The sequence below is a fragment of the Leptosomus discolor genome, chromosome 6 (genome assembly GCF_034619465.1).
Source record: "Leptosomus discolor isolate bLepDis1 chromosome 6, bLepDis1.hap2, whole genome shotgun sequence".
NCBI classification, from domain to species: Eukaryota; Metazoa; Chordata; class Aves; order Leptosomiformes; family Leptosomidae; genus Leptosomus; species Leptosomus discolor.
In genome coordinates, this window is record NC_141396.1 from 14752908 (window position 1) to 14778806 (window position 25899).

At 43.4% G+C, this 25899-nt stretch overlaps 1 protein-coding gene across 1 annotated transcript in view; it reads right to left on the reverse strand.

The window, feature by feature from the left end:
- Nucleotides 1-25899, reverse strand: part of CNNM2 (cyclin and CBS domain divalent metal cation transport mediator 2) — a 119333-nt gene continuing 93434 nt past the window's right edge. Inside the window, exons 2-8 of the mRNA XM_086466680.1 lie at nucleotides 22090-22233; nucleotides 14493-14630; nucleotides 12214-12383; nucleotides 8823-8916; nucleotides 6334-6399; nucleotides 2358-2542; nucleotides 1-210 (exon numbers count right to left, since the gene is read on the reverse strand). Coding sequence (XP_086322806.1) covers nucleotides 1-210; nucleotides 2358-2542; nucleotides 6334-6399; nucleotides 8823-8916; nucleotides 12214-12383; nucleotides 14493-14630; nucleotides 22090-22233 — 1007 coding nt within the window. The remainder of the gene's footprint in view (nucleotides 211-2357; nucleotides 2543-6333; nucleotides 6400-8822; nucleotides 8917-12213; nucleotides 12384-14492; nucleotides 14631-22089; nucleotides 22234-25899) is intronic.

Here is a 25899-nt window from a genome sequence, read left to right on the forward strand (position 1 = left end):
CTAAATGGCTCCTTCACTGTGCATACTGTGGTTGGGCTTGTTGTGAGTCACACAGTTCTGTTCGTTCAGCAGGTTTGCTGTCTCGTCCGGCAAACCGTCATGCAGCTCCGTAAGAGTCAGTTCGATTTTAGTGTTTTCACTGTCCGAGGACTGAGGTGTTTTGTCCATCCGGGATGCCATCAGGGCATTTTGGTACTGCTGTCTTGAGATCTGCTCCAAGGACAGAAGGAAGGAACAAAAACAGCCAGTCACACTTTTGTGTCTCCCGTGGGACACACGGAGAAAATAAAGTGCCCTCCCTTTCCAGATGATCATACTTCAAACCCTGTTACCTGTTTCCATAAAACATCCCTGTGCTTTGCAAGCCTAGAGCATCCCAACTCGACACCACAGCATGGTGACCTTTCCAGACAGGCTGGCAGCACAGAGCTGTGCGATCACCATGCTGTTCAAAGGCAGGGATTTATTCAGATCTCCATTTCCTTCTAACCATGCACGTTTTTAAGGCCAGAACCAGAGTTCGGTGAAGTCTTTCCCCCAGCTTCAGCGAGCTCCTGGTACGGCTCAGAGTCCCTACAGATCCGGAGGGTACAAGCACTACTGCTCTTGTCTAGGCCAGCAAACGCAGCAGGAGCTACAGCCTCATTCTGATAAGTTCGGTTCTAGAAAAGACTGGGATCTCCATAGACATGAGTCCAAATTAGCAACCCATGAAGTCTCTTCCACTGGTCTCTGCAACAGCTGGCTGCACTCAGCACAACAGTCATGACAGGAGCTGGCCTAGAGCAGAGTGTTACTGCCCACGATGCCCCAGAGGCAAGGAAGCCTATAGCCCCATATATCTGCATATGGTGGTAGAGGGGAGAATTCCTCCTGGAGCCACAAGCAACCAGCCCCATAAACTCCTCCAGGTCAGCCTTCTCAGCCAGGACAGGCAGCAGAATGCACGTGCACTGGCAGCCCTGTGTGCTACAACCGCAGTGGGTTATCTCAGCAGGCAGGAAGGTGGAAGAAGTGAAACAAGGCTTTTAGAAAACTGTAAGTTTCAGTAGCAACCCAAGAGAGGGGGACTGGAAATGGAGAGCGTCAGGTGGACCAGGTCACAATTCCAAAAGCAAAATCCAAACATGCACGAGTAGGTCACAACCCTGGTTTACAAGGTATTAACTGAAAAAGTGCCCACGTAGCACAGTGGTAACACTAATGTTGAGTACACTGTCCTATGTGTAAAGCAGAGTGACGCAAAAAGAGGCGTGCGAGCCTGAATGCAGAGACACCAGATAGTTTAGCATTCATTAGCCTCAGTATGAACACAGTGAAAGTTGGAAGGACTCCACATAACCAGTGTAAGATGGGCAGTTGCTCTGGAGAGCAGATTAGCCATCAAAACCTGTAGTGAGAACCACTTGCCCAGTAATAAACATTTACTGATCTAAACATTGAAGGCCTGAACCATCAACCAGTACACTTGCATCTTTTACACCTTGTACAATTTGGCTACAGAAAAATCAATTTAGCATTCTAGTTTTTCTACTCTATTCCACATTCTTAATATTGAATTAACTTTGACAGAAGTTGAGTTCACAAATCATTTGAGTTGCATACAAAGAAACTGTGAACACGCATTTAATTTAAGAAAAGCATCAAGGTCAGCTTCTGGACATGGGACGTCAGCTTCCCTGATGTCCCAGCTGGGCTGGAATTGCTGCCGGCATTGGCTGTTCCTCAGCTCAGCTAGATTTCTTGTCCCACAGGACTCGCACACATTTCAGCGTGGGATGCACCATGCTGGGGGACAGAGCTGTATTCATGCAGCAACTCACTGGTAGTATGAGACATGAGCCTAACATGTGAGGTTAAGATAAAGAGAAATGTCCAAGACTTCTCCAAGCAGAAGAAGGATGACAACTCGGAAAGTAAGATCAAGAACCCCAAACTGAAACCAAAATCAAAAGTGAATAAAAACTGCAACCAAGAGAAAATGTCTCATCCTTTGGAAAAGGACACTGTCTGATAATGAAGGGTCTCCATCTCAGATGGCTCCAAAGGCTCCACAAGGATATGTCTTTCGTGACTAAAAGCAGAAAGACGTAATTTTCTATAATCTTTCCTTGAGGGACCTGAAATCCAGAAACTTACGTGACCAATCTACTTACAAGCCTAAATGAGAGGAATAGTGAAAAGAAATCAACAGACAGCAGATACTGGGAAAAAATAATTTAAAGTGATTATTAAACGGCTGCTTTCATAATCCTATTTACTCACAGGGCAATCTAGAGGCACCTCCCTTCCCCAGGCTCTCCATCCTACCAGCCAAGCCCAGCTTTCCAGCAGGGCCTTTCCAGCTTTCTTCCTACCTTGACAAACTGAATGTCTGTGAGTGCTTTCACTGAGTAGTCCGGAACATACACTTGGAGGAAAGACGCGTTCAGCTGGTTGTTGCTGCTCCCTAACGTCGGTGTCACTGCATCGATGCGATCACTTCGGTTTAAAGAGTCTGAGTGATTCAAGCCACAGGGCCGAGGCGGAGACTTGTTTTCGGCTGAGAAATGGGCAAGAGCGAGAGATTTCTTAAGTAAAAAACATTTAAAGTCACCAGTTTCAAAGGGATATAATAAATTGTGATGTTGCACAAAAGAACTGCAAATACTTAATCCACTCATAACTAGACATGCAGCTAAACAATCAAATCACCCTGAAAAAGAGCACATTTTAAGTCCAGAGCTGGTAGCCGACATCACTGAGTATGCCTTAAACGAACCTGGTTTTGTTTACACTGCAATGGACATGCCCTCTGCACAGCTGGTCACAGTGCTTCAGCTGATGAGTAGTAGCCGCCAGAGAAAAGTAGCTTCCCAAGGCTCCCGTACAGGAGCTCTTGATAGTCAGACCATGGTTAATACATTTATTTTTTTCCTTAATGATTCATAATCATAACTCCACAGCCAGTCCCATCTAACCCTTACCCCCCTTTATTCCCCCTGGTACCTACATATGCCTTGTTCCCTGAGTCAGAGCGGACATTTTCAAAATCGTAAGAGTCCTCAGGGGACCAGAGTACAGTCCACGTGATGTTTACTTCAGTGTTTCCTCTAGTACCTCCCAGTGCTTGAAGGGACAAAACCCTCAATGAAGGAGAGCAAGCTCCATGTGGTACATGCCAGCCAGCAAAACAGAAAATAGTCCACATTACAGAGAAAAATCTGTGTCCAGGAAAGGAGTAAACCAGAGACACCATTTTCCATCACTGGCCTTTAAGCACTGCAGGGTTTCACTTGAAAACCTCGCAGCTGTCCCCTGCAAGTGTGATTAACCACAGTGTATCTCAAGTAAACGTGCTTTTAGGAAGCCACAGTCATTTTGCATCCCTAGCTTCCACCCACACAGTGACCCAGAAGATAGGAGGGCAGAAATGCACCCTAAGAGAGATCCCAAGCCCTGCAGATGGGCTTCTCCCTGAGTGCACACACAGTACTTAACTGATCAAAGAACTGTCTTTGGGACTGGTAAATTTTTGGATCTTAGTGCAGTTAAATTTCACTTAGCCAGCCCAAACTGAAACTTGATGTAAACTATGCTACTCATCACATGATGCCCATTCTCAGCTGAAAGATTGTTTTCACATAATCTAGATACAAAGCCTCTTTGAACAAATCAGCAACAGTATCCTTGCAAGCTTTTCAAATTCTTTTTTGAAGACTTTTCTATCTATAAATCTATTTCTAAAAAAACCCAAACCGAAGTTCCCTAAAATTCAACCCTTCTTCTGCCACTTAATCACTACCAATATAATCTCTCCTTGCCCAAATGACACAGCGTGTTCTACCTCTCTGCATCTAGCCTTTCCTAAACCTAATACTTTAGATGCTTCTAGATGCATCTAAATTGCCCTGTTTTTTATTTCTCACTTAAACCCCTTCTGATGTTGTCTTTCCTTCAATTTTAGAAAAGGGAACAGAAAAATACAGGTTCTGACAACCTGTCCATTTTTCTGCCATTTCTGCACTATGGAATTAGTGCGGGTCCCTATGGCAACACCAGGTACAGGCTTAGGGGGAAGCACTCGGAGCCCTGCAAGGTTTTCCTCCACACCAACTTGCCATCTTGAAAGCCACAGCAGGCTGTAATAACTGCTGCCAGGAGCCAAACCTCTATATGCACACAGCCGTGATCCTGTAATTCCCACTGGAGAACAAGGAACTGCGAAGCCCAGATGAATTTGTCCTGTCTTTCCTACCTGCATACACAAAACATGGCTGTGTGTGACCAGAACAGCATCACTGCTGCTTAGGATAAAGGTTTCCATCTGGAACAGCTTTACACTAGTGTGACTCGTATCTGCCCTTTCTTTTCACCAGGGGTCTTATAGTACATTGCTAATAAAAAACAAAGACAGACAGAGAACAACATGACAAAGCATATATTAAAAAAAAACCCAAACCAACCAACAACAAAAAAAGACAGGTGAAAGAAAAGGACAGAACAAAAAAGTACGATTACTAAAAATCTGAGGGAAAGGACGTCACTTCTGAACCATGTACAAGTCAGGGAGGGAGAAGAGAAGATAATGAAGAAGGAAGGATACAGAAAGGGCAGACAGCAGAAAAATATCAGGCAGGTCCATGTTTGCAGAACAGCACCCTGCCAGCTCCCTAGCAGGCCAGCCCAGATCTGGACAGATCTTTTCCACCCAGGTTTTCCCATACTCCTCACCTTCCTATCCAGGGGATAAAGAGCACAAACCACAAGAAAACATCAATCCAGTTGTATACAGATCTGAGGTTAAACAACAGGATCCTTTTCAGAAGGACCCAGCAGAAGGTCCGAGTTTCATCAAAACTGGTACCACATTGTCATACTGACCAGGTTTACAGTATCAGTTCCTTCCAAAGGAGGTTCTTCCCATTATTATTTTCCACTATTGTTTTGGGGTTTTTTGATTATTTTTTTTTAGTTGGGGAAAAAGCTATGAAAATATGCTCGGCATTTATATTGGAAACAACTTGCATGTGCAAAGTGTACACTTACGTGTAGCAAGGAAAAGGAAAAAAAAAAAAAAAGACGACCTGGCAAAACAAAAGAACGAGGCTAAAAAAGATAATCAAAGCTGCTGAGCTTAAAAGAAAGCCATCAGGTACTTTAATTAAAGAAAGATTAAATTTCTCCTCCTTCTTTGAAGTTTAGCAGCAGGAACCTTTAACAGGGCAGGAAAAAAAATCCCCTGCGGGGCAACAAAGTGCAGTTTGTTTGGAATGTGTGTAAGACTACTTTAAGGACTGATGGTAAAATACATTTTCAAAAGTGAAAAATGAAGAGGGGGAAAATACAGGAAGCAGATGGTAAAAGTTTATGAAATGCATGATATGTATTAATGTTTAGGAGATGTTTCACTTAAATATGCATATCATTATCTTGTTTGCTTTTGGGTCTAGGGAAAGCCATTTCATCTGAATAAGAAAACTTCAAAAGGAAGAAATATGTTACCGCAGCCCAAACTATTTTAGGATTCTGCTTTTCCTACAGACTTTCTTGACGGGTTTCCATTTTTCTCAACTACTCTGTGCATGCAGTGTCTGCAAAGCTCAGTTCTTGACCCTTCCCAATTTCCAGCTTGCTCAACCACACCTCAGAGCTCTTTTTGGCCCAATTTGTTCCCTCCTTGGTCTCTGCTCTCCCAAGGGATTTCTGTGTCAGTCAACTTGGTTACTCAGCAAGCAAAGGTCTTAAGCAAAACGGGAACCAGAAAACCCCACAGAAGGTCCCACAATCTTCTTGCACATTCCATTGCAAATCCATCCACTCAGTAAATCACTGTGCTGGTCCATGGCATTAACCTCACTGAGAGAAAGCTCAAAGCTTTTGAGGAATTGAAATGGCCAGACTGTACACAAACCATAGAATTTACCCGTATGAGAATAAAAGACTTCATTCATTAAAGAAGTTTTCTTTTTACGGCACTTTTAGCAGCAGATGTTTTCCTCTGCCAAATATATTTTCTACAGAAATTTTAAAGCCTCAGCTTGGGGAAGAAAACCTTTGTTTAAAAAATCTCTCCTCCTAATTTTCCACGAGGCTACACATGAGAAACGAGAACAGGCACACATTACCAAAGACATTTTCTTCAACACGTTTTTAGTTCTGCCCATTTTGACAACTGTCATGTTGCCACCAGTTACCATAAACAAAAGTTCAGGATACCTACCTGCGAGGCATAACTCTGTGCTGGACTTCTCCCTAACGAGCAAAGGGGTCAGATAAATACAGACTGCAGCTGACTTTTTACGGCATCAGGGCAGTCACAAGAATGGTGAAAATAGAAGCATGCGGATTTACCTGGAGAACCTGCTGCTAACAACTCTGTTCTGCTGACAACAAAGGTACGAGACAGGGACAAGGGAACTAGAAGAGGGAGAGAAAAAGGATGAGATCACGACCAGAAAGGCGGCAGCTATCCACACTCGACAGGGGAAGGAGCCAGTTCACACATTGAAGAACTAAAACCAAAAGTGCAAATCAACTGTGAAAAAGTAAAGGGTTAAAACAAAAGCAAAAACCAAAAAAAGACAATTAAACAATTTTAGGAATAAACCAAAAAACAAGCCTAAGGAATTACAGTGAAGTGAACAATTTTCACTTGCTAATTTCATCAGCAGAGAACAGTCCACCAACTCAGTTTTAAAATAGTTCAAAAGGAGCAGTGGTGCACACGCACTCCAGCCTGGAAGGCAAAGAGTTAAAACAAGCCAGAAAGCTTTCATGGCTGCTGTTCCTTATAGGAGTCAGACAAAAACAGAAATAAAACCAAAAGACACTTCATAGTTCTTCAAGTTTTCGGAAAAATGTCAAGCAAGGTTGTGATTCTCCAAGCTCATCCCTGTCAGGATGGGTACCAGACTGCTCATCACTGCTGCAAATCCCTCCCCAGCTGTAGTTAAAGAAAACTCTTTTGTTTTGTTTGATTGTTTGTTTTGGAGTTTGGTTTTGGTTTCGGTGGGGGGAGGGTGTGTGTGTTTATTTTTTAATACTTTATCCTCCTGTTACTGACTTCATATCCCAGGTGGGGAGAGCAGGCACATGAAGTCAAAGTAGGACACACATAAGAGCAGGAGCTTTCTCTTGTTCTGCAATGACTTAATACTTTCACTGAGCTTTCCTGTCTACACAGAGCAAGAGGAATTTATTTTAATGGGTTCATCCGAACAGAAGTCTCAGGATGCTGCAAGACACCATAAAATAAATTCTCTTAAAACTTGGAGGGAAAACGAGCAAAATGAGGGGTTTGCTACTGGTAAACCCCAACCAGTCGAAGGTAAACAAATCCAAGGTTGGCTGAGATTAATTTAAAAGAGCGCATATCCTTCAGTTTGACATGACAAAATCCAAGATGGATTTCGGGGCACGCGAAGAGGAGGTCATTTGACCTCAGAGGGCTGAGGGCACCTGGCATAGCTGTGGGAAGGGTTAGCAACACAAAAAGAGCCCCACTTGAAAACATTCAAACTGAGCAATGCTGGCAAAACAGAGATGCCACAAGTGATTTCCAAGCGTAGGTCTGGTAGGAGAAGTGACCATGCCTAACCCAGCTCTGTGCCTGGCCCATGTTACAAAAGGTTATGATGCAGTTGTACACACGTGTCACGATTCCTTGATTTTATCACCCAGATAAAATCCACCCAGTGCTCTGCACACTTTCAAATCTGTCAAGCCTCAAAAGGTATAAGCTAGACTGATCAAATTAAAGTGCATATAATTGAGGAAGAATTAGTCTTGCCTGTAAAAGTGAGCTCACAGATCCAAGAGAACTGATGTCATCTGCACAATTTAGTAAGGATATACTCATAACGTACAAGATCATTTTCATTCCAATGCCGTTCGCTAATGTACATACACATAGGTACATATACGTAAAGGGAGTGCTCATGAGTGTACAATTAAAACAAACTGCCTCTCAAGTGGAACATAAACCCTGCTGCAACAGGAGGATCCGATAGCAGTGTGAGAAACGTCTCTCCCTGAAGCTGAGCAAGCAGCTTTGGGTCAGCACCAGTGCCCCAGCTCTCCCCAGTGGAGCCGTGGATTCCCAGTTGAGGTCAAGATCTTAATGGTGATGCTGCTGGCACCAAAATACATCACCAAATCCTGAAATACAGCACTGGAGCCTACTTTTGGTGGATTATAAAACAATTCCCCAACCTGTGCCTGTGAGGTGGTGGCTTGTGCGGCTACTGTTTGCGTGCCAGGAACTGGCTCACACCTCCGTGGGAACTGGCTCACACCTCGCCCTCAGACACCAGCTCTCCCCCCTTGCCGACTTCTTTGTTACTTTTTCACACAAGCTGTCAGAAGCAATCACTTTTCTTGCACCACTGCCCTCCTTTTCCTCAAGACTGCTTTAAAAACAAAGACTGGTAAAAGCAAATCATCCCCAAACTAACCAGGCATCTGTACTTTGCACCACTAGATGTCCCTCTGCCACTATTTATTTATTCCTGTTAATTCAATCCCTGACCGTACCATGAGCAAAACTACAAAGCTGTCCTCCAGTACCAAACACATCACTCGCTAAGGCCAACGCTCCCATCCTCGGGGAGCTGGCAAACCGCTGCCAGCCAATGGGTTTTGGAGTCAGTGTCACCATCGTCCCGGGCCCCTGCTAGGGACGCTGTGCCAGGCAGGCGGTTTCTCTGGCAAGGAGGTATGGTTTACATCAGCCCCATGGACACGGCGGGGGGATGCCCTGCGCAGCTTCCTCCCGCCGCACTCACGGGACGGGCAGGCTTGTGCAGGAGCACATTCCAGAAGCAGAAGGTAAGAGGACATACCTGGCGATGCTGTGAGGGCCATCACCCCATAGTAGGAAAAAGCACCAGCTTCAAACTTCATCCCCTCTTTCCCAGCCTCCACTTCCACTTTCCCCTGTTAAGGAAAAGGAGAGAGAGGTGCAATTAAAAGGGACCGTAGGTCTCGAGGCACAAGACCAGACTTGAGCCCTGAAAGCTAGGCTTTGCCTGCCATTCCTAAGCAGTGTCATGGTCCCTGCAGTTTGTAACAACGCCTGAACCAGGACAAACCCTGGAAGGCAACATGCTCCTGTGCCGTGCACTATCCTGGTCTTTGATGCCCTGTGGCCTGCAGAGGAGTGGGATCACTACTGCCCTGCTCCAAGTGCCGCCAGCCAGCCTTCCCTCAATGCAGAGTGAAAGAATACTCCCCCAGTATCACAACAAGCTTATACATAGCACAGTCATCTGGGGTCTTGAGACACCTAGACATTTTGGGCCACAGCTCACACTCACACGAAGAGTCCCCTCTAACACAAACACAGGAAAGGGAGATGGGAGAGAACACGCAAGGAGGCTGTCTGCCATCACTGGTGAGATTCCCACAGAAGCAAAGCCCTTACTCCTGAAGGAGCAGTCTCGGGGCTTCTTTGGTTTTCTTGGTTTCTAGTGGTTTTACATATTCCAACACCCTTAACTTTAGATCCTGCTCTTTTGCAGACCCTCAGTGCTTCCCAAGCTATACAAAACCATGCTACCCCGCAAGGGCACCCAGTTCCAATGTGGGCTGGACCAGATGTTTAACATCACATCCCACAAAGGAACAGAACCCACCACACCACACATAGCTGTAAACACCCCAGTTACTTTGGTATACAAACTAGTAAAAAGTAATGGGCTTCTTAGTGGGGCCTGGTTTTCATGTCCATCCACCCTTACTGGTATTGCACCGAGTTACAGCACACCACTGCAGCTTCCAGGCTGAACTACACAAAGTGTGATTTCAGGGAAACAGCGTAATTACCTGCAGCACTTTCCCTCTGGCTAGGCTGGAAAGGGCAGACAGACTGCCCATCCCATGTGTACTAAGTAGACTGAACATCAACTAGACACAATCAGGCCAAAATGAGTCCAAAAGGTAGATTTTTATTTCTATGTGTTTATTTCATTAAGAACCATTTAAAATAAATAATCATGCCTTTAACTTTACAGTACTGTACTGGGGCAGAAAAATGTGAAAATGAACTCAACCTGCATGACTCCTGATGCCAAGTCAGTCTAACTGTCCCAGAGGAGAAAAACCACAAAATCTACCTAGCAGGAAGAGAGTGCCTAGCTCTCAAATCCACTTTCCTGCTATTGCAAGCCACGACTTCATATAATCCCTTTTAAAACCAATTTCACTCCACAACACAAATAAGTAGCTTATTTGTTCATTATAAGCCTTCCAAAAGGTAGGATTTCGTCACCCAGGTTATAAGGACCGGTTATAAACACAGAGCTTTCAACCTACTTACTGCTGGTAGTTATTCACCAGCCAAAACCAGGTCTCCAAAATACATACAGAACCAGGCTTTGATCTTCACATACCATCAGTCTGGAGTTAGGAGCTAAATACAAACTAGTAATTAGTAGTAGGGGTTGAGTTTCAGTCCCAAGTCCATTGCTCTATCAGCACACACAGCACCTCCAGGCCTCCCAGTGGTGGCCATATGAAGACTAGGCATGCTTGGCATAGTCACAGCAGCCGAAAAGCCGTTAAGAATTTCCCATGCATGCTGTTAGATCTGTTCTGTTTAAATGCATGCACATGTGCTTTCTGGTTTTCCACTGTTTAATGTTCTAACAGGAGTTTAAAAAACCACAGTGACAAACCCAAATCTCAAACTGCCACAGCAGAACTCCCCATTAGCTAAGAGAAAAGCTGTTGCAAACGGGACATTCCAGCTAAAACATAACTCTACAGAGATTAAATTGGTACGCTTAATGCACAGAATATATATTTAATTGTGTTCTGGCATGTGTTTACTATGAAAGCATTCTTGGTCTCTCGAACATGAGAGAGTGAGTCCAAGTCCATTTAAGTACAAAAGCAGAGTATTTATCCCCTCTTGATCCTTGCAGAACCAATCTTGTTACCATTTTTATAGTATGCACCTATGGCAAGACTCACTTTTCCAAACGCATTAGAGAGCTAGAACATTGTCTTTGCTAAGTATTTACTGACTGAAGAATACCTCAGAAAGAACTCATTGTTCTTTTGTATCACCCATGTCCTCCATTTACATCTCTGCAGCATTACCTCATTCAGGAGCATTATCTTGCCTCTGGAATACTTCAGATTGCAACAATTCAGCACATAAGAAAGAGCGGTTAAAGAGCTACCAGTGGCTCCTCAAACCCTTGAAAAAAACAATCCTTTTTTAAAAGAGAACTATGTTGAATCCACAATATCATATCCCACTGCTTTCTTAATTGTTTCTCATTGGCAGTGTTTAAACACCTCTCCCTTTTTTTTTTTTTTTTTCCTAAGGCCGCATTAAGGAAGATTTCAAGCCCTGTGTTACAACACTAGCTATGATGCTTGTGTTTTTATAACCAAAACTGATTTCAGTTATGCAGGATAGAAACAGAAGCAACTTTCCAGCAAAATCTCTTTTAAAGACTGTTCCTGATCAAATGGTGCTAGATGGAAGCTAGGTTTCCGTGTAAAGCTTTACCTGGCCATTCAAGCGTTCCTGACAAGTAACAAAACCTAGGAGACACCAGCACTGGAAGCAATCCTGTACAGAAGAAGCAGAAAACAGCCCTTCCACACCACCTAGGGCTCCAATCTCAAAACCACCCAAATGCAGTGATTTCGGGGCAGGGCAAGTGCTTGGATGACAGGGTGCCCAGGAACCGCAAGGCCTGTGGCAGAAGGTGGCACCAGTTCAGTAGATGGCGCAATGCCCCCACCGAAACCTGCGCTTCTCACAACACCAAAGGTACAGACTTCAAGATTGCACAGAAAAATGCCATTTCTCTAAACTGTCCAGGCCTCCTTTTGCAAAAGGAAAAAACACATCAGAGAAAGCATCCTGGCCAAACTCCTATGACATGCCATTTTTGCTCCCCTGTTTTCCAAGCAATGTCAGCTGCACGCAGGTATTCCTTTGCACTGCTTATCCCAGTCACACTTAAAGCATAAATAACTTTTAGTAGATGACTGGAAGTGGGTGGTGTTGTCTACCCTTCACAACTGGTTTAACTGAGGCTGAGTGAGCTCTTCAAGGTTGTCAAGGTCATAAAGGAGGCAGGAGCAGTTCCCAGGAGCCATAGCTCCATTCCCATGTTTGAAAGAAGGCAAACTTCAACAACTGGAAGAGGTATAGAGAAGGATATGTCAGAAGATGAAGGATTTTGCACATATCTACATAACCACATGTCTGACCTGTAAAATGAGAACAAAGTAGTCGACAGGCTTGTTTCGCTGGTAGAGGTAGTGTTCTGGGGCTTTCTTGTTCTTCTCGTCGTATTTCAGCTCCTGGATGACGTTGGGGTGTTTTAGCAGCCTGAGAAGGATCTTCTCTGACATCTGGGATGGACCAAATGCTTCTACTTCTATAACATAAGATACAACTCGGCATTACACTTCATATGCCTGGCAAGAAGTTATCAATACTCGTTAATAAGCATTTGCCTATAAAAGACACACAGATGCAGAGAGATCCATTATACAATTGCAGGCTTCCTGTCTTTTAACACTGTTAGATTTGTAGGGGGGGAAAAAAAACAGGAACACCCCAACCTTCATTACTGAAGTATTTTTCAAAACAACCAGAAACCATGTCTTCATCTGAAAGGGAAAAGAAAAAGGCAGTCTTGCCCTCTTGAGAGTTCAGAGTCACAGTTGTATAGGCTCATTGGAGAGTTGTATAAATGGAAGATCTTTACATTTGGGGCACAAAGAACCTTGGAATTTGGTTTTTTCCTTCCTCAAAAGGTACTAAGGTTACTGCATTTATTGCACTTTAAAAAAAAAAAAAATTCACTGTTTGGGGACCAGAAAGTTGCTCTAGATAGATGCTCTACATAGACACAATTGAGGCTGCCACGGTTCATTTGGGAAGAGTTACTCAAAGTGAGAGACAGTGCAGGTCAGTTCAAACCATGTGGGATTAATGCCTGACACACAGAACACATCCCCTATCCACTTGCTCTTCAATGTTCCCAACAGGAGCTGTTTGAAGCAGAAAAGCTCATCCTTGGGTGGGAGAGTAAAGCCAGGGACGTCGAGATTTACACATGCAAATTGACAAGCTTTCCTAACACTTCATTTAGGAACATGACCTTTAATGACCCCAGTACCTTTCATCTCCTAAAGTCACTATTCTCAATTTAGAACAGAGAAACCAAAACTGTAGCTTTCATCTTATTCAGCAGTGGCTTCACAGACAGACCCGGATTTAAGCTACACAATCCTTTCATCCACAAAACAAGTAGAGAAGAAGCACTGTAAGACTATGTGTGTTGAGCAGGTGTTTAGGGAACTCCATCAAGTCTTGTACCACTACATGAACAACGCCTTGCTTGCTGTCAAATCCACGTCTTCCTGTTGAACTGCTTCCTTTCACCAAGGACACGCTCACGTGCACATGAGCCGTAGGAGTCCAAGCCTTTTAAGGAATTACTGCCCCTCAGCTGAGATGTGATAACCGATCCCATACATGTTTCTTTCAAGTCACAGAGGCAAAATAAAGCACGAAGGCAGACTAGGAGCATCTAGGCAGGCAGTTACTGCATCTTAGAGGAGGGGAAGTACTAATTTCCAACTGGAGCTGGCAAACTTGAGACAAAACAACTTTATCATTTTCAACTCATGAATATATGTTGAACATAGCAGCGAAAGATGCCCATCTGAAAGGGCTGCATATAAGAAGTCTTTACATGTCAAAGAGAGACAGCGTGAGCAATAGGAAGGTACGTTTTCCACAAGCTCTCCTGTTAACAGGTCTCATCTCTGAGGTGAAGGGACCAACTTTACGATGAAAGGCAGTATCAGCTGCAAGAAACCATTCAAGGTCCTGGCCTCTCTGCCAGACTGCCCACTCAAGGGCTAAAACATCAAGGTGTTCTGGGATGGAGACAACTGTCCTCTGAAACCTGAAGTCATCAACGGAGGTCACACAAGCCAGCCAGAAATCCATTTTTAAAAGTACAGTTCAACTGCCTGCGCAGTCTGCAATAAATGTGTCAGGAGAGTTTTTCACTTGGAGTCAAAAAGTCTCATGGAACAGGTTTAGACCTTCCTGCAAAAAAGTCCAGCATCTCTTTCTGCAGAAGGCGCCAGAGTGCAATTACAGTCAGCTGGCCAGTGGTATCGAGTCCTCTTTGGTTTGTTCCCTGAGCTCTTCCTAATGGGGCGTACTTGCTAGTCGTTAATCTGACGGACTCTAGACATGCAGTGCGGCACTTGGCATTCATCCTTACCTTTCAGACCAATTTAAAGTTACTGGTCCACCCCTGGTAAATGTCTCAGAGGGTTCATGCCGACACTGAACACAGGAGAGGAGAGAATTTAAAAAGAAAAACACAACAGTGGCATTATTTGTCACCCCACAATCCAGCCTCCCTTCCCGCCTGCACTGTCCCACCCACCTCACCGGCCTTTGCTGACAAACTGCCTCCGAGGCTCTGGCATGATTGCAAAATAAGATAACCCGCACTTGCCTGTCGCCAGGAACCGGTGCATTGCCAGGAGGAGCTGCGGTGATATTTTAACCTTCATCTCGCTGTCTGTCTGCTTGAAGGCAGAGAAGTCCTGCTTCCTGTCCCGATGAGCTACTTTCTTTTTCGTCTTGTTATCAGCTGGGGAAGAGAGGGTGGGAAAAGAAAGGAAGGAAGTGATTTCTGTTAGAACAGGGTCCAACACGAACCGCGCTGGATGGAGTCAGCCAGGATGGCCACCCAGAGCACAGGGTGCAGCCAGACCCCTCTGCAGTGAGTGCAAAGCCCTGCTCATCGGCACGCAGCACAAACCAGAAACAACCTTGGAGCTGTGCTGCGGGCTCACCCCTCCTGCACAGCGGGGCTCAGTCACGGTCTCAGTCACTTCAACGCGGGGAAAGTCTCTGCTTGTACACATCTCACTGCAGAGCGGCGCTGCGTATTACTCGTAAGGTGCATGCGCATTTCTAGGTGGGGGGGAAGAGCCCTGCTCAGTGTTACTAACGATCCAAAGGTGTTGTTCTACAAAAGTATCTGTGATAGCTACTTTTTTTCATAGACATTCCTTAGAAAATTCCCAGAAAGCACATAAGACTAAATATACAATGACTTATTTCTTACGCTGTACCACAGCTTCACTGACTCTTCAGAGCTTTGGGAAAACCTGCATGCCTCTGGTCAAAGTAACTCCCAACATCTAGCGTATGCAGTTTCTTTTGCCCTGTCTAAACTTCAGCAAAGGCTGGCAAGGTGTACAGCCTCGAGGTGGGAATCTCTGGCTGCTTTACAGGCACTGAAGCCAGAATGAAGTACAGAGTGGCTTCAGGAGTTCAGATATGGGAACTCGCCTGCTAGTGATCCTGGATTCCTGTCCTTTATACAGCTAAATACTTGCGACCTAGTTCGTCTGTGCCTTAAAACAGGCTCTGTGGTGGGGAATCCTCATTTATGAAAGACAATATGAAAGATGGAGTTGCAGAGGCACAAACATTGCGGCTATTATCATCTACCCTCTGAGCTAATCTGCCGAAATATCTAGGAAACCAGGTAAGCGGAGAGCTATAGGCATCTTGGGGTACAGTATACACCAGTTGCAGGGAGGTCTCTTGCTCTTCTCTGCTGACACAGTGCAAGGTGAGAGTGGCTATAAGCAGCAGAATGCTGTCAGACAGCTCCGAGTTCCACCATATATTGCAGGAAATCCAAGGCTTGAGGCAATTACTGTGAGTCCCTCAGACCTGAGGCACAGGTCAGGTTCTAGGGCCTTAGCGGGGAAAGATACTGAAAACACTATTATCTACTTGTCTATCAGGCCCCTAGTCACCGGTTTAAAATGACGGGACTTTTGAGGGACCATAGGCCGTTCTGGTACATCAATTCACTACAGAGAATTTGGGCAAGCACACAAAGAGGTGTAGGTGTAGCTAACACTGTGAAACCTCACACATGCTCCCGGGTAGCTGTTGCCAGGTTTTGGGTTATGCATGCAAAGATGTTTAAAATGATGTAGCATAGCAAGGAAGCCACTGAGATCTAGAGTCCTTTAGGTGTCCAGATATGTGCTACAGACTATATAAGGCTCAGAGCGGTTGAGTCTGGGGCTTGGAAATGCACAGTACTAGTAATTAACAGATTTCTAGAAAGATTTTCCCAAGTCACCTAGCCTTTTAGATATGAATGCATTTAGATCCTCAGCTTCCCATGGACAAGACTCCACTATAGGACTATCACAGACTCAACAGCAATACTGTACTGATAGTAACATATCTAAAGCTTGTTCTGTGAGCAGTGCACATCTGAAAATTTGAGATACATGTTCTGAAGCACATGGAGAAGAATGATGATGACCCATGCCCTTTTTCTTCTTTGAAACCAGAAGCCTCTTACCTTAGTAGTACTTTACCCAGGACATGGACTACATCAGGGACTGCAGCTTCTCTTCCAAAAGCAGCAATAGAAACCACCCAAGGGAGTGGTCACAGACTAAAAACAATCCCTGTTTAGGAATATAGTCTGAGACAGACCTTATCTGTACTTGCAGTTAAAGGAAAGATGGATATCAAAGCAACAGAAAGTGCATAGGAGAGAAGTCCCCTGGAAGTTCTCACCTCTTACAAGAGGTAAGAAGACTAGAAGCTGTGCTTTTCTGAAAAGCTCAGAGAATGCCATTTTTTACAATGCTGTGGCTGAGATGCTTTCTCACAAGAAGCTCCATTGTTGCTGTCTTCAGGGAGGCAAAAATCACCACAGGTACAAGTTTTGGCTCTAAGACAGGGAAATGCCTCTTCAGTGGGGCAGTAAAGCATCTCTGTATTCCTCCTGTGAATGAGCTGTACCACTGCAGGCTTCACACTGCACTTCTGGTACCTGAAAACCAGGCCAACAACACACCATGGGAGGATGTGTTAAATCTTTCCATCTGCATCAGTCATCAAGGTAAAAGACCTAAGCTCTTAATCAACTGATGGGTGATTTCAACTCTCCTACTGTTTCCTTGGCAGCTTGTCCAGAAACCTTCCCCCAAGAAAAATGTTAGACAGTGAGAGAAGAGCTTATTTTTGTAAGGTATGGTCTTAATCGTACTTTGCTACCCAAACAACTTCTGAGATTCCTGTGAGACGTAGGAACCAAGGATCGTATAGTGACAGAAGTAATTGAATCTGGACTGGGTACTCCCTGTCTGCCCTTTCTACAGTAAGTGAGATGGAGACCTGAAGTTACCTTGGCATGCTGAAGTGATCTCTGCTTACAGAGTGCTGTGACACTGTTTAGTTCTGCAACATGAACAATGTGACACATGAGGGATACCCTCAGTATAACTTTTGATGAGATATCACCAAATACTGCGACTATCTTCAGTAGGTTCTGGAAATATTCAGACTTTTCCTTCAAATCAAAAGCAGCAAGGCTGACCATGAGCTCCTGGGGTGAGGGAAAGAATTCAAGAAGAAGAAAGGTCCAAATACAAGTAAGGTTGTGATCTCTCTTGTAAGATCTTGTAATGAAATATTTTACAATGAGGGCGGTGAAATACTGGAACAGGCTGCCCACAGAGGTGGTAGATTCTCCATCCCTGGAAACATTCCAGGTCAGCTTGGACAGGGGTCTCAGCAACCTGATCTAGCTAAAGATGTCCCTGCTTACTGCAGGGGGGATTGGACTAGATGACCTTTAAAGGTCCCTCCCAACCCAAACTGTTCTACGACTGCTCAACTTCCAGGGCTGATGCAGAACACCACAAATGATTGCACAAATTTCCTTGAAGGGGCCAGCTTGGACTGCAGACAGCTATGGAACAGGGAGTTCAAACCTCAGATCGCCCATTCAGTCAGGTGGGCAGGCAGGCTGGCTCACAGGCACTGCAAATGCACCCAGACAATGTTCTGGGAAGGTTCTTGTTCTCTTCCTGTGCTCCTTTTTGTCCTTTTGTCTTTAGAACAGAGTAGACATTTGCAGTGAGCTCCAGACAAGAGAATGAAGACAAGAATATTTTATCAAATGGAAGTGTGGTCCTGTCTGGCACACAAGAACAGTACAAGGACAGAGACAAGCAACTGCTTGAGATGTGCATCTATCAGATGCTCCAGGAAAAGAAAGTACAATTCCCAGAGGACGAGACTCACTGACCCTGTGCCCACATTCAGTAGCAGGATGCCCAGCTGAAGGCAGTCAGAGGTAGATGCCAGAGTCTCACTCAGCACACACCCCATATCCCCCCCTCCCTCATCCCTGCCCTGTGATGCACACAACCAGGCTGACAGCCTATGCCCCACACACTGCACAGGTCTTTTTAAGCCTGTGAATTTTTTTTAATTTTAAAAGAAAGGTTTAGGAATTAACTAAGTTAGTTTTGCCAGTTCTTTCTGTCCCTAGCTGGGAAAATCAGGTTGCCCTGTATATCAAGCATGTTTTGGCAACTGACAGAAAGTCAGCAGGACTAAACCTGAAGCTCTTATACAGCCTAAAGTCGCTTGCTCTAAGGTTGCAGCTTCTGCAGCCTGGTGGTGCTAGACAGCAACAGGTAAGCAAGTCCACAGTTCTAACGGCCAACAAGGTAAAAACATCATTTTCTAATGGGCGGCAACCACCTTGGTATATCTGAAGATTAGATTCCAACTACACAAAGCTCTGCTCTCCTGGTGTAGGATACCGATGTACACCATGCCAATATCTGTAGGTCTTGCCAGACAAATCAGCGCTGCACAACCTTTTCTATGTCGCTACACTTTCACTGGATGACAGTGGAAATACTTATTAGGGCAAACAATTTTCATTCCCGTAGCTCCGTGGTTTAAATGGGAGAAGTGACACAGAGTTTACTAGCACATATATTTAATGTACCTGTTTTAACAGCTATTTGGAAATAGGAATGTTCAGGTAAGATGTGGTCTTCCCCTCAGGGAAGTGACTTGCCAAGGCTAAAATCACTAGGTGACAGCTATTGCAGCCGCAGCAGTGCAGCTGTAACAAAGGTGCCCCACAGCCTGGCACTGAACACCCCCGCAGCACAGGCTTGCCAGGGGTCATATTCACCGAGACAGACTGTTGAACAACAGACTGTTGAACAGCACACGGGTGAGGATGTAAAAAGGCAACATAAGCTGATGCTTACAACCAGACTATTTATCTGCAACATGTAGAATACGTGCACAAGGGTCTGTCAAGTATTTCATTTGTAGAAAAATCACACATTTTATGTGGGGCAAACCCTCTCTGAATCTGTATGCATTAAACCCAGCAGCAGTCCAGTTGCACTAAGGGGATGATTAAACTCACCTTCAATTAGAAAGCACTAAATAAGACAGGCCACTAGTCAAACGCAGGTCAGAACGGTGAACCCCACATTCCTCAAGTGAACTGTGTGGTCTGAGGCCAACACAGAACATAAAGCTTCCTCTCTTGGGCCTCTGAGAAGGTTGAGAAATGCTCTCCCACTATGGCTAAGGCAATGAGAGTGCAGAACAGATTCCTGTAGCGCATCAACCATGAAAAAATGCTTCAATTTTGCAAGAGCGAAATGCACTGACAGTTCTTCATCATGAAACTGGCTGAGACATAGTCAGAGCCTACCTGTGTCATGGCAGAAACCTCTTCTCACCACCCCGTCAGCATCCCAAATACAAAATCTCACACTCAGAAGTACTTTAGTCTATCCACATGTTGATAGGTCAGGCATATTTAACAATTTTTCTTGCTCCCATCTTCTTGTCCTCTGCAAGCCATAAGACATAGCAGACTAGAGCAATCTCAAGAAATACTACATGTTTATTGGGCACACAACCCTTGAGAAATTCAGCTGCAGAGCTTCAGCAGCGAGAGCAGCTTTCAGCAAAAACTGTAAATACACAATTGCTTCTACCCTAACACAGTTCAAATGGATTTTCATGGAAACAGCAGACAGGCACAGCTCCAACACCAAGGTCAGCCATTTCATCAAATTTCAAGTTTCCATTAAAGCAAAACAAAACATTTTTAAAACTTCAGAACAAAGGCGTAACAACGCTGCCAAAATTTTTCATAAGGTCTACTTTTAAGTAAACACCTAGCATAGAGCAAATCAGTCCAAAGACTTCAAGTTGGCTTGGTCTGAGCTGAGCAAGCCAGCTTGGTCTTCAAACAAACAGCATCAGAGAACTCTAGTACTCGATGAGGTTACTAGCACTGACACGCTGATATCATCATCAAAACCGAGCTGCCTTAACATACCGTAGACAATAAGGTACCTTCAGTAAACCCAAAGCATGTTCCCATCACTACACTAATTGGAAGTGGCTACAGCACATCGATCTGCCCAAATCCAACACGTATCACATATTCCGTGACTATCACAGCTTCTCTGGATTTCTGCTCTCTCCCTTACTGCTACAGTTTCCTTCAATCTAAACAGTGGAATGAACTTCAGTGCTTCATAAAGAAACTAGAAATTCATCTTCGTCGTACATAGCAAGAGTCACTCCCCAAAATTTCCTGCATCCTCCAGGAAGCCTAGGAAGTGAGGTTTCCCTCCTGTTCTGAACTAGGAATTTTCAGAAGTAAAACCTTCCCAGGAAGGAGTGTTTGAAATGAACTCATATTCACCAGCTCTATTTTATTAATCTAGGGAGTCTTCAGATAGTAAAATAAATTCTCATTTCCTTGCCCTCTAACATGCTGTTAATGGTCAAAGCTTTTTTTGTCCTGAAGAACAACACAGTATGATCTATGTTGTTTGTCTTAACAAACAAGGGAAAAAAGCATTAAAAAGCATATGCAGTGTCTTTTCACTCGCAGAAATGTGGAAACATCTCAAAGCTGACGAAACAAAGGCAGGATCTTTTTGGAGTATAAAAGAAAGCCTGAATTCACCCTGTAAAAGCATTATGTTGTAACTGATTAGCCCAACAATTCATTTGTGAAGGTATGAAAAGAAAATCGATACTAACCGGACTTCTGTGATTTGCATAGTAATTAGACTGTTTAGCATATCATAAAACACAACTGTGATTTACATGAAACTTTAGGCATATAAATACTGGTGAAACACTGACAGAGAGGAGTTCAGGCAACAACAATCTATTAGAAAAAGTAGAAGTATGTCTATCTCACAGTGTAAAGTGCTCATTTGGCTTGGAGCGGGGATAGAAGATGCTTGCATTGGCCTGAAAAAGATGCTGTGGAAACATTCAGATCCTTTTCACGAGGAAAGAAAAAGAAAGCAAAAGACAGCTGGACAGTGTTGAAGATATTTAAAACTATTATTTCTATTACAATAGAATCTAGAGACATCCTTGTGCTACATGTGAACACATAGTAAAAAATAGCATCTGCCAGCAAGTGATCAAAGCACAGATAAGACAGATGAAGAATGACAGAAAGGAAGTCCCATATGCACAAGCCAGACTGTGCAGATGAGAAGAGAAGCAAAGACACTTAGGTAACTGGCCAAAGACCAGACAAACTCTAAATTGGGAAAGAAAAGAGTACAGATCTCTCAAATTTCAGGTAATGGTTGACCTGCAGCATCATCTCCCTCAACATATGTTAACACAAAGGAAGGAAGAAGATGTACTGAGTGATAAAAAGAGGAGTCATTTAGGATATGCTATTTTTCAGCCCTGAAGAAGACCTTCCATTCTCAAGTTTTCTGAATGAGTGACAGAGAGACACTCTAACGACACTTCATTTCCCTTCCTTGAGCCATGGTATTCGCCTGCCTTCTTGCTAAAAGTACAGTAGTACACGGACTACAGGCCCTTGAGGTGGAGAGAGGTTAGGGGGAAATGTGGGAGGTCATGAGCACTGCAACAAAAAGGTTTAACAAGGCTGCTGTGGTGGAGAACAGCTAGCAAGAGAGACCAGATTGTTACAGATGTAAAACTTCTTGATGGAAGAGTCAAAGAAACCTGTCCTATTTTTGAATTAATACAGCATAAAGGGGTGAGGTACCCATGCTGCAAAACCAAAAATTACTTAGACCATCTGAGGGATCTTGAGGTCATTTGACCATTGAGATTTCAAATCAGCAATTTAACATCTCTCAGAACACAGCTATTAAACAGAACTGCTGCTGGATGGAGTCTTCCCTCTCATCTATAAACAAAGTGTAAATATTTCTACTCACTGTATAGATCTGTTTCATCCAGAATTTCAGACTTGATGATCTCTTCAATCACATCTTCTAAAGTGACAATTCCCAGGACTTCATAAAAAGGATCCCCTTCTCCTTCATTGTTTACTCTTTGTACTATAGCCAGGTGAGACTTGCCTGCAAGAAGACAGATCAGCAATTTAGACATTTTAGAAATTCCTGAAAGATCAGAAACTACAGCAGAATTACAGACACGCAGGTGTAAACAAAAAGACAAAAAGGTTGGCGCCAGGCTTCATGAAAAGAGAGTCAAAGTTTAAAAGACGCTTAAAATCATAATTTGATTTCTATCTGAGAAATGCATTCCTGTGTCACATAAATCCACATAATGCACTAAAGAAGAGCAGCTGAAGTGATCAGTGTTCTCTTTCTAATGTATTTCCCAGTGAAACTGTCACCCTGGCATTGAATTCAATATATTATCTTGTTGACGGCCGTTCCACTTCTTGTCTCAGGCACTTGCAGAGGAAGGCCAGGCTGGAGCCCTCCTTTGCAGCGAACTCCTGTGGATGCTCTCCTCGAGCTTGGAAACAACAGCAACAATGGCCAAACCACAGAAGCACATGGACAGGGTAGAGCTGGGGAGAAGAGGTCAGCCCAATCCATGAGTTTCTCTTTTTCTCCTCCCTCCCTCAAAAATAATCAAAAGGCTCCATATGTTGGGGGTGTGGGGATGTGTGTTATTTAGGAATTAATTAACATATTCAAAGTGACAGTGTCTGATCAACAAAGAGAAAAGCTAAGATGAGATAACAAGGAGCTCTAAAGATCCCTGAGCTGTGCATCATTCACAGCGTATTCTAAAATTTCTGAAGTCCTTTCTGCCACAGGAATAACAATAATAACAATATTTTGAATCTGTTTTGATATCCTTGGTTGCCAGTTTCCCTATCTGCCATTGAAAGACAGTCCTTTGTAAAGCTGCTTAAAACGTAACATGTATTCAAAGGGCTCACCAAATGCAAGTGGCATTTTGAAGTATAAATTCAGCAGATATCAATATGCTTTCTGAACTATGCAGAGGTAAGAAACATTGCTTCACATTCCTCTTTGCTAGTCTCAAAAACGACACTTATCCCCATCTGTGGAAGATAATCAAAATAGTTCAACTTTGCTTAGACCCCTTTATAGGCAATAATGTCTGCATGTTTTAAGATTCAGATTATTAGACTAACAGGCATTCGAACTATTCCAACCCAGACTTACTCATGCTTAAAGAATGAAAATATCCTGAACAAATTAGACAAGGGAGGAAAACTTATCAACCACTGATATAAACATTGCATCAGGTCAAGTCAATTCACTTTGGTAAGTTTTTCACATCTGCTTTCCCAGGGACCCAACATAAGCAGTTAAAAACAAATTCTTGGTGAATGCTGTCTGTCGAAAGTTAAATTCTTTTGCTATTCCCAGCTTGTGATCATTTAAAAGGAATTTTCCAAAGCAGGGTCTAATATTAGACTCAAAATGAAGTTTCCATTCCACTTAGGCGATATTCTCACCAAAGTAACTACCGCATAATCTGATTGTCTTGGAGCTACTCGTTTAGATGCAGATGGACATACTTTAAATACCAACTCCACAGCACTGCTGAGTCTTATCTTGAGGAGACCTTATTCTACAGTGAATTAATAGAAAGATGATTTGTGATTTTAAAGGCTCAACATTTATATTGTGCTGAAAGCCTTTCGCTGTGCCAGGTTTTATTTCTTTGCATTCCTTGCAAGACTTCAGCTCTTTTTACTGCTCAATGAACAGCATTTTTTTTTAAAAAAAAAAAAAAGTGACTTCATAAAAACATGAAAGATTTAAGTACTATTACCATTGCTCTACCCCTGTAATAAGTTAATCCAATTATATCCTCTCAATATAATGATATTCAAGAAGAACTGTGGCACAAAAAAATGTCACATGGACAAACCAAATACTATAATTTATTTCTCAGTGCCTGCTCAGGTATTAGTATATTTGCTTTCAAGTCAAGTGGCATGACTCCTTCAAGAACCATTTCTATCACAGACCAGAGCAGCTCATTTGCACATACTCATTCGGATGCTAATTCCCCAAGATCACCGTCCTCACACATCAGTAAGTGGTAAGAGTGCTCAGATCTGTACAAGTGGGTAAAATAATAATAATTTAAAAAACCCAACAAACAATGCTATCAACTTTGTTTCTGGTGTTTCAGCTTTGGTCAGAATCACCTAATTACAGCCTTCTCCTCAGATCCTGTACTTGCCTATGATAAAAGATGAATTAGGTGATAAAATTTTACATTTTGAAAAGGACAATCTTTCTAACAGTGGAGTCCTGGACACATCTACAAGCAATAGGAGAGATTTATGGAAACTGGACTGGGGAAGGACCCGAGGGGCTGTAATACCATGGGAAGTTGTGCACAACTTTCAGCTACAAAACCAGTTACATGCCCTTTCCATCAGGGTGGTCCCCACCAAGAATTTAGGATCACTAAAATATGTTATGCTCTCCCCATTTTAGCAGCCACAGTGCTCTGATCTGACCAACAGTACCTAATGTGAGGCAAGTGACCAAAATTTGTACCAGCTATTGCTCTCTTACGTAAAGTGAGCTGATAAGGAATTAGTTATGGACGGGTATTGGACATTTTGCACTTTCTACAATGAAAAAGAAGGCTAGAAACATTTTTTTCTGTCTCTGCCATAATCTCAGATATTTAGGTTTTTTATTTATCACCTAAAGTATTGAGACCATTGAAACTTGGCATAGTTTCATTGGACTTTTTGGTGGGTAGCATTGATGTTCAGCTCTACATTCATCCTTAAAACTGTATGTTGCAGAGTATGTCTGTTGAAAATAGATAAATTACCCAAATGCAGGCTGACACAAACCTTTCTTCCCTCTTGACTGTCAAATTTTCCTATTTCTGACTTTCATGAACCCATCACTTTGCCAGGGTCAGATGAATTTAAGCCAATCTAATTGGGCTACTTCTAAAAGGCTGTCTTTTGCTCCTGAAGCCTTCTCCTTCTGTTGTATTGGCTCCAATGCTCATGCAGTCACTTGGTGAGACAAACCAGATCCGAAAATTACATTTCTTGGGTAATCCAGATCCAACAATTTGCCAGAAATCATCAGACAGGGGAACAACCATCAGCGCTGGTGACAGAGATGTCACAAAGATGCATTCCTGGACTGGCTGCCCTCTCAGGCTGCTGCATAGATGACTGCAAAATACCCTCCGCATATGGAAGTAATCAAAGCAGAAAAGGCTAAAGGAAAAGCCAGAGGAGCGCAAAGACTTCTTTATACATCATAAAAGAACACAACACAGCATGTGCCTAACTTTAAGAGTGGCCTGTGAGTAAAATAATGACTCCTTCAAATGTTTTAAATAGAAATTGGCTACAGCTTTATTCAAAGACTTTATCAGCCCACTGGTATTTGTCATACTGCATTATTCAACTGAGAAAGAGAGGTTTCAACTGTATTTTCCACTGCTAATGACATACAATACATATCCAACAAGAAGCTGAATAAAGTAAATGTGCAGGTAAGGAAACTAGGCTTTGAGGGCAGAACGTGCATGGAAATTATATAAATAATGTCTATAACTGCACTGATTTTATGGCCATGGTCTCTAACCACACTACATCTATGACACTAATCTTTCTTTAATCTTGTTTCAAGTGTTGATAGAATGAGATTTAGCAAGCAGGCAGCTCTGCAGCACTGCCAGATCTGATGATGAAGGCAGAAATGACCTGAGTGATGTGAATAAGCAGCACAAGGAGAGAATTGTGG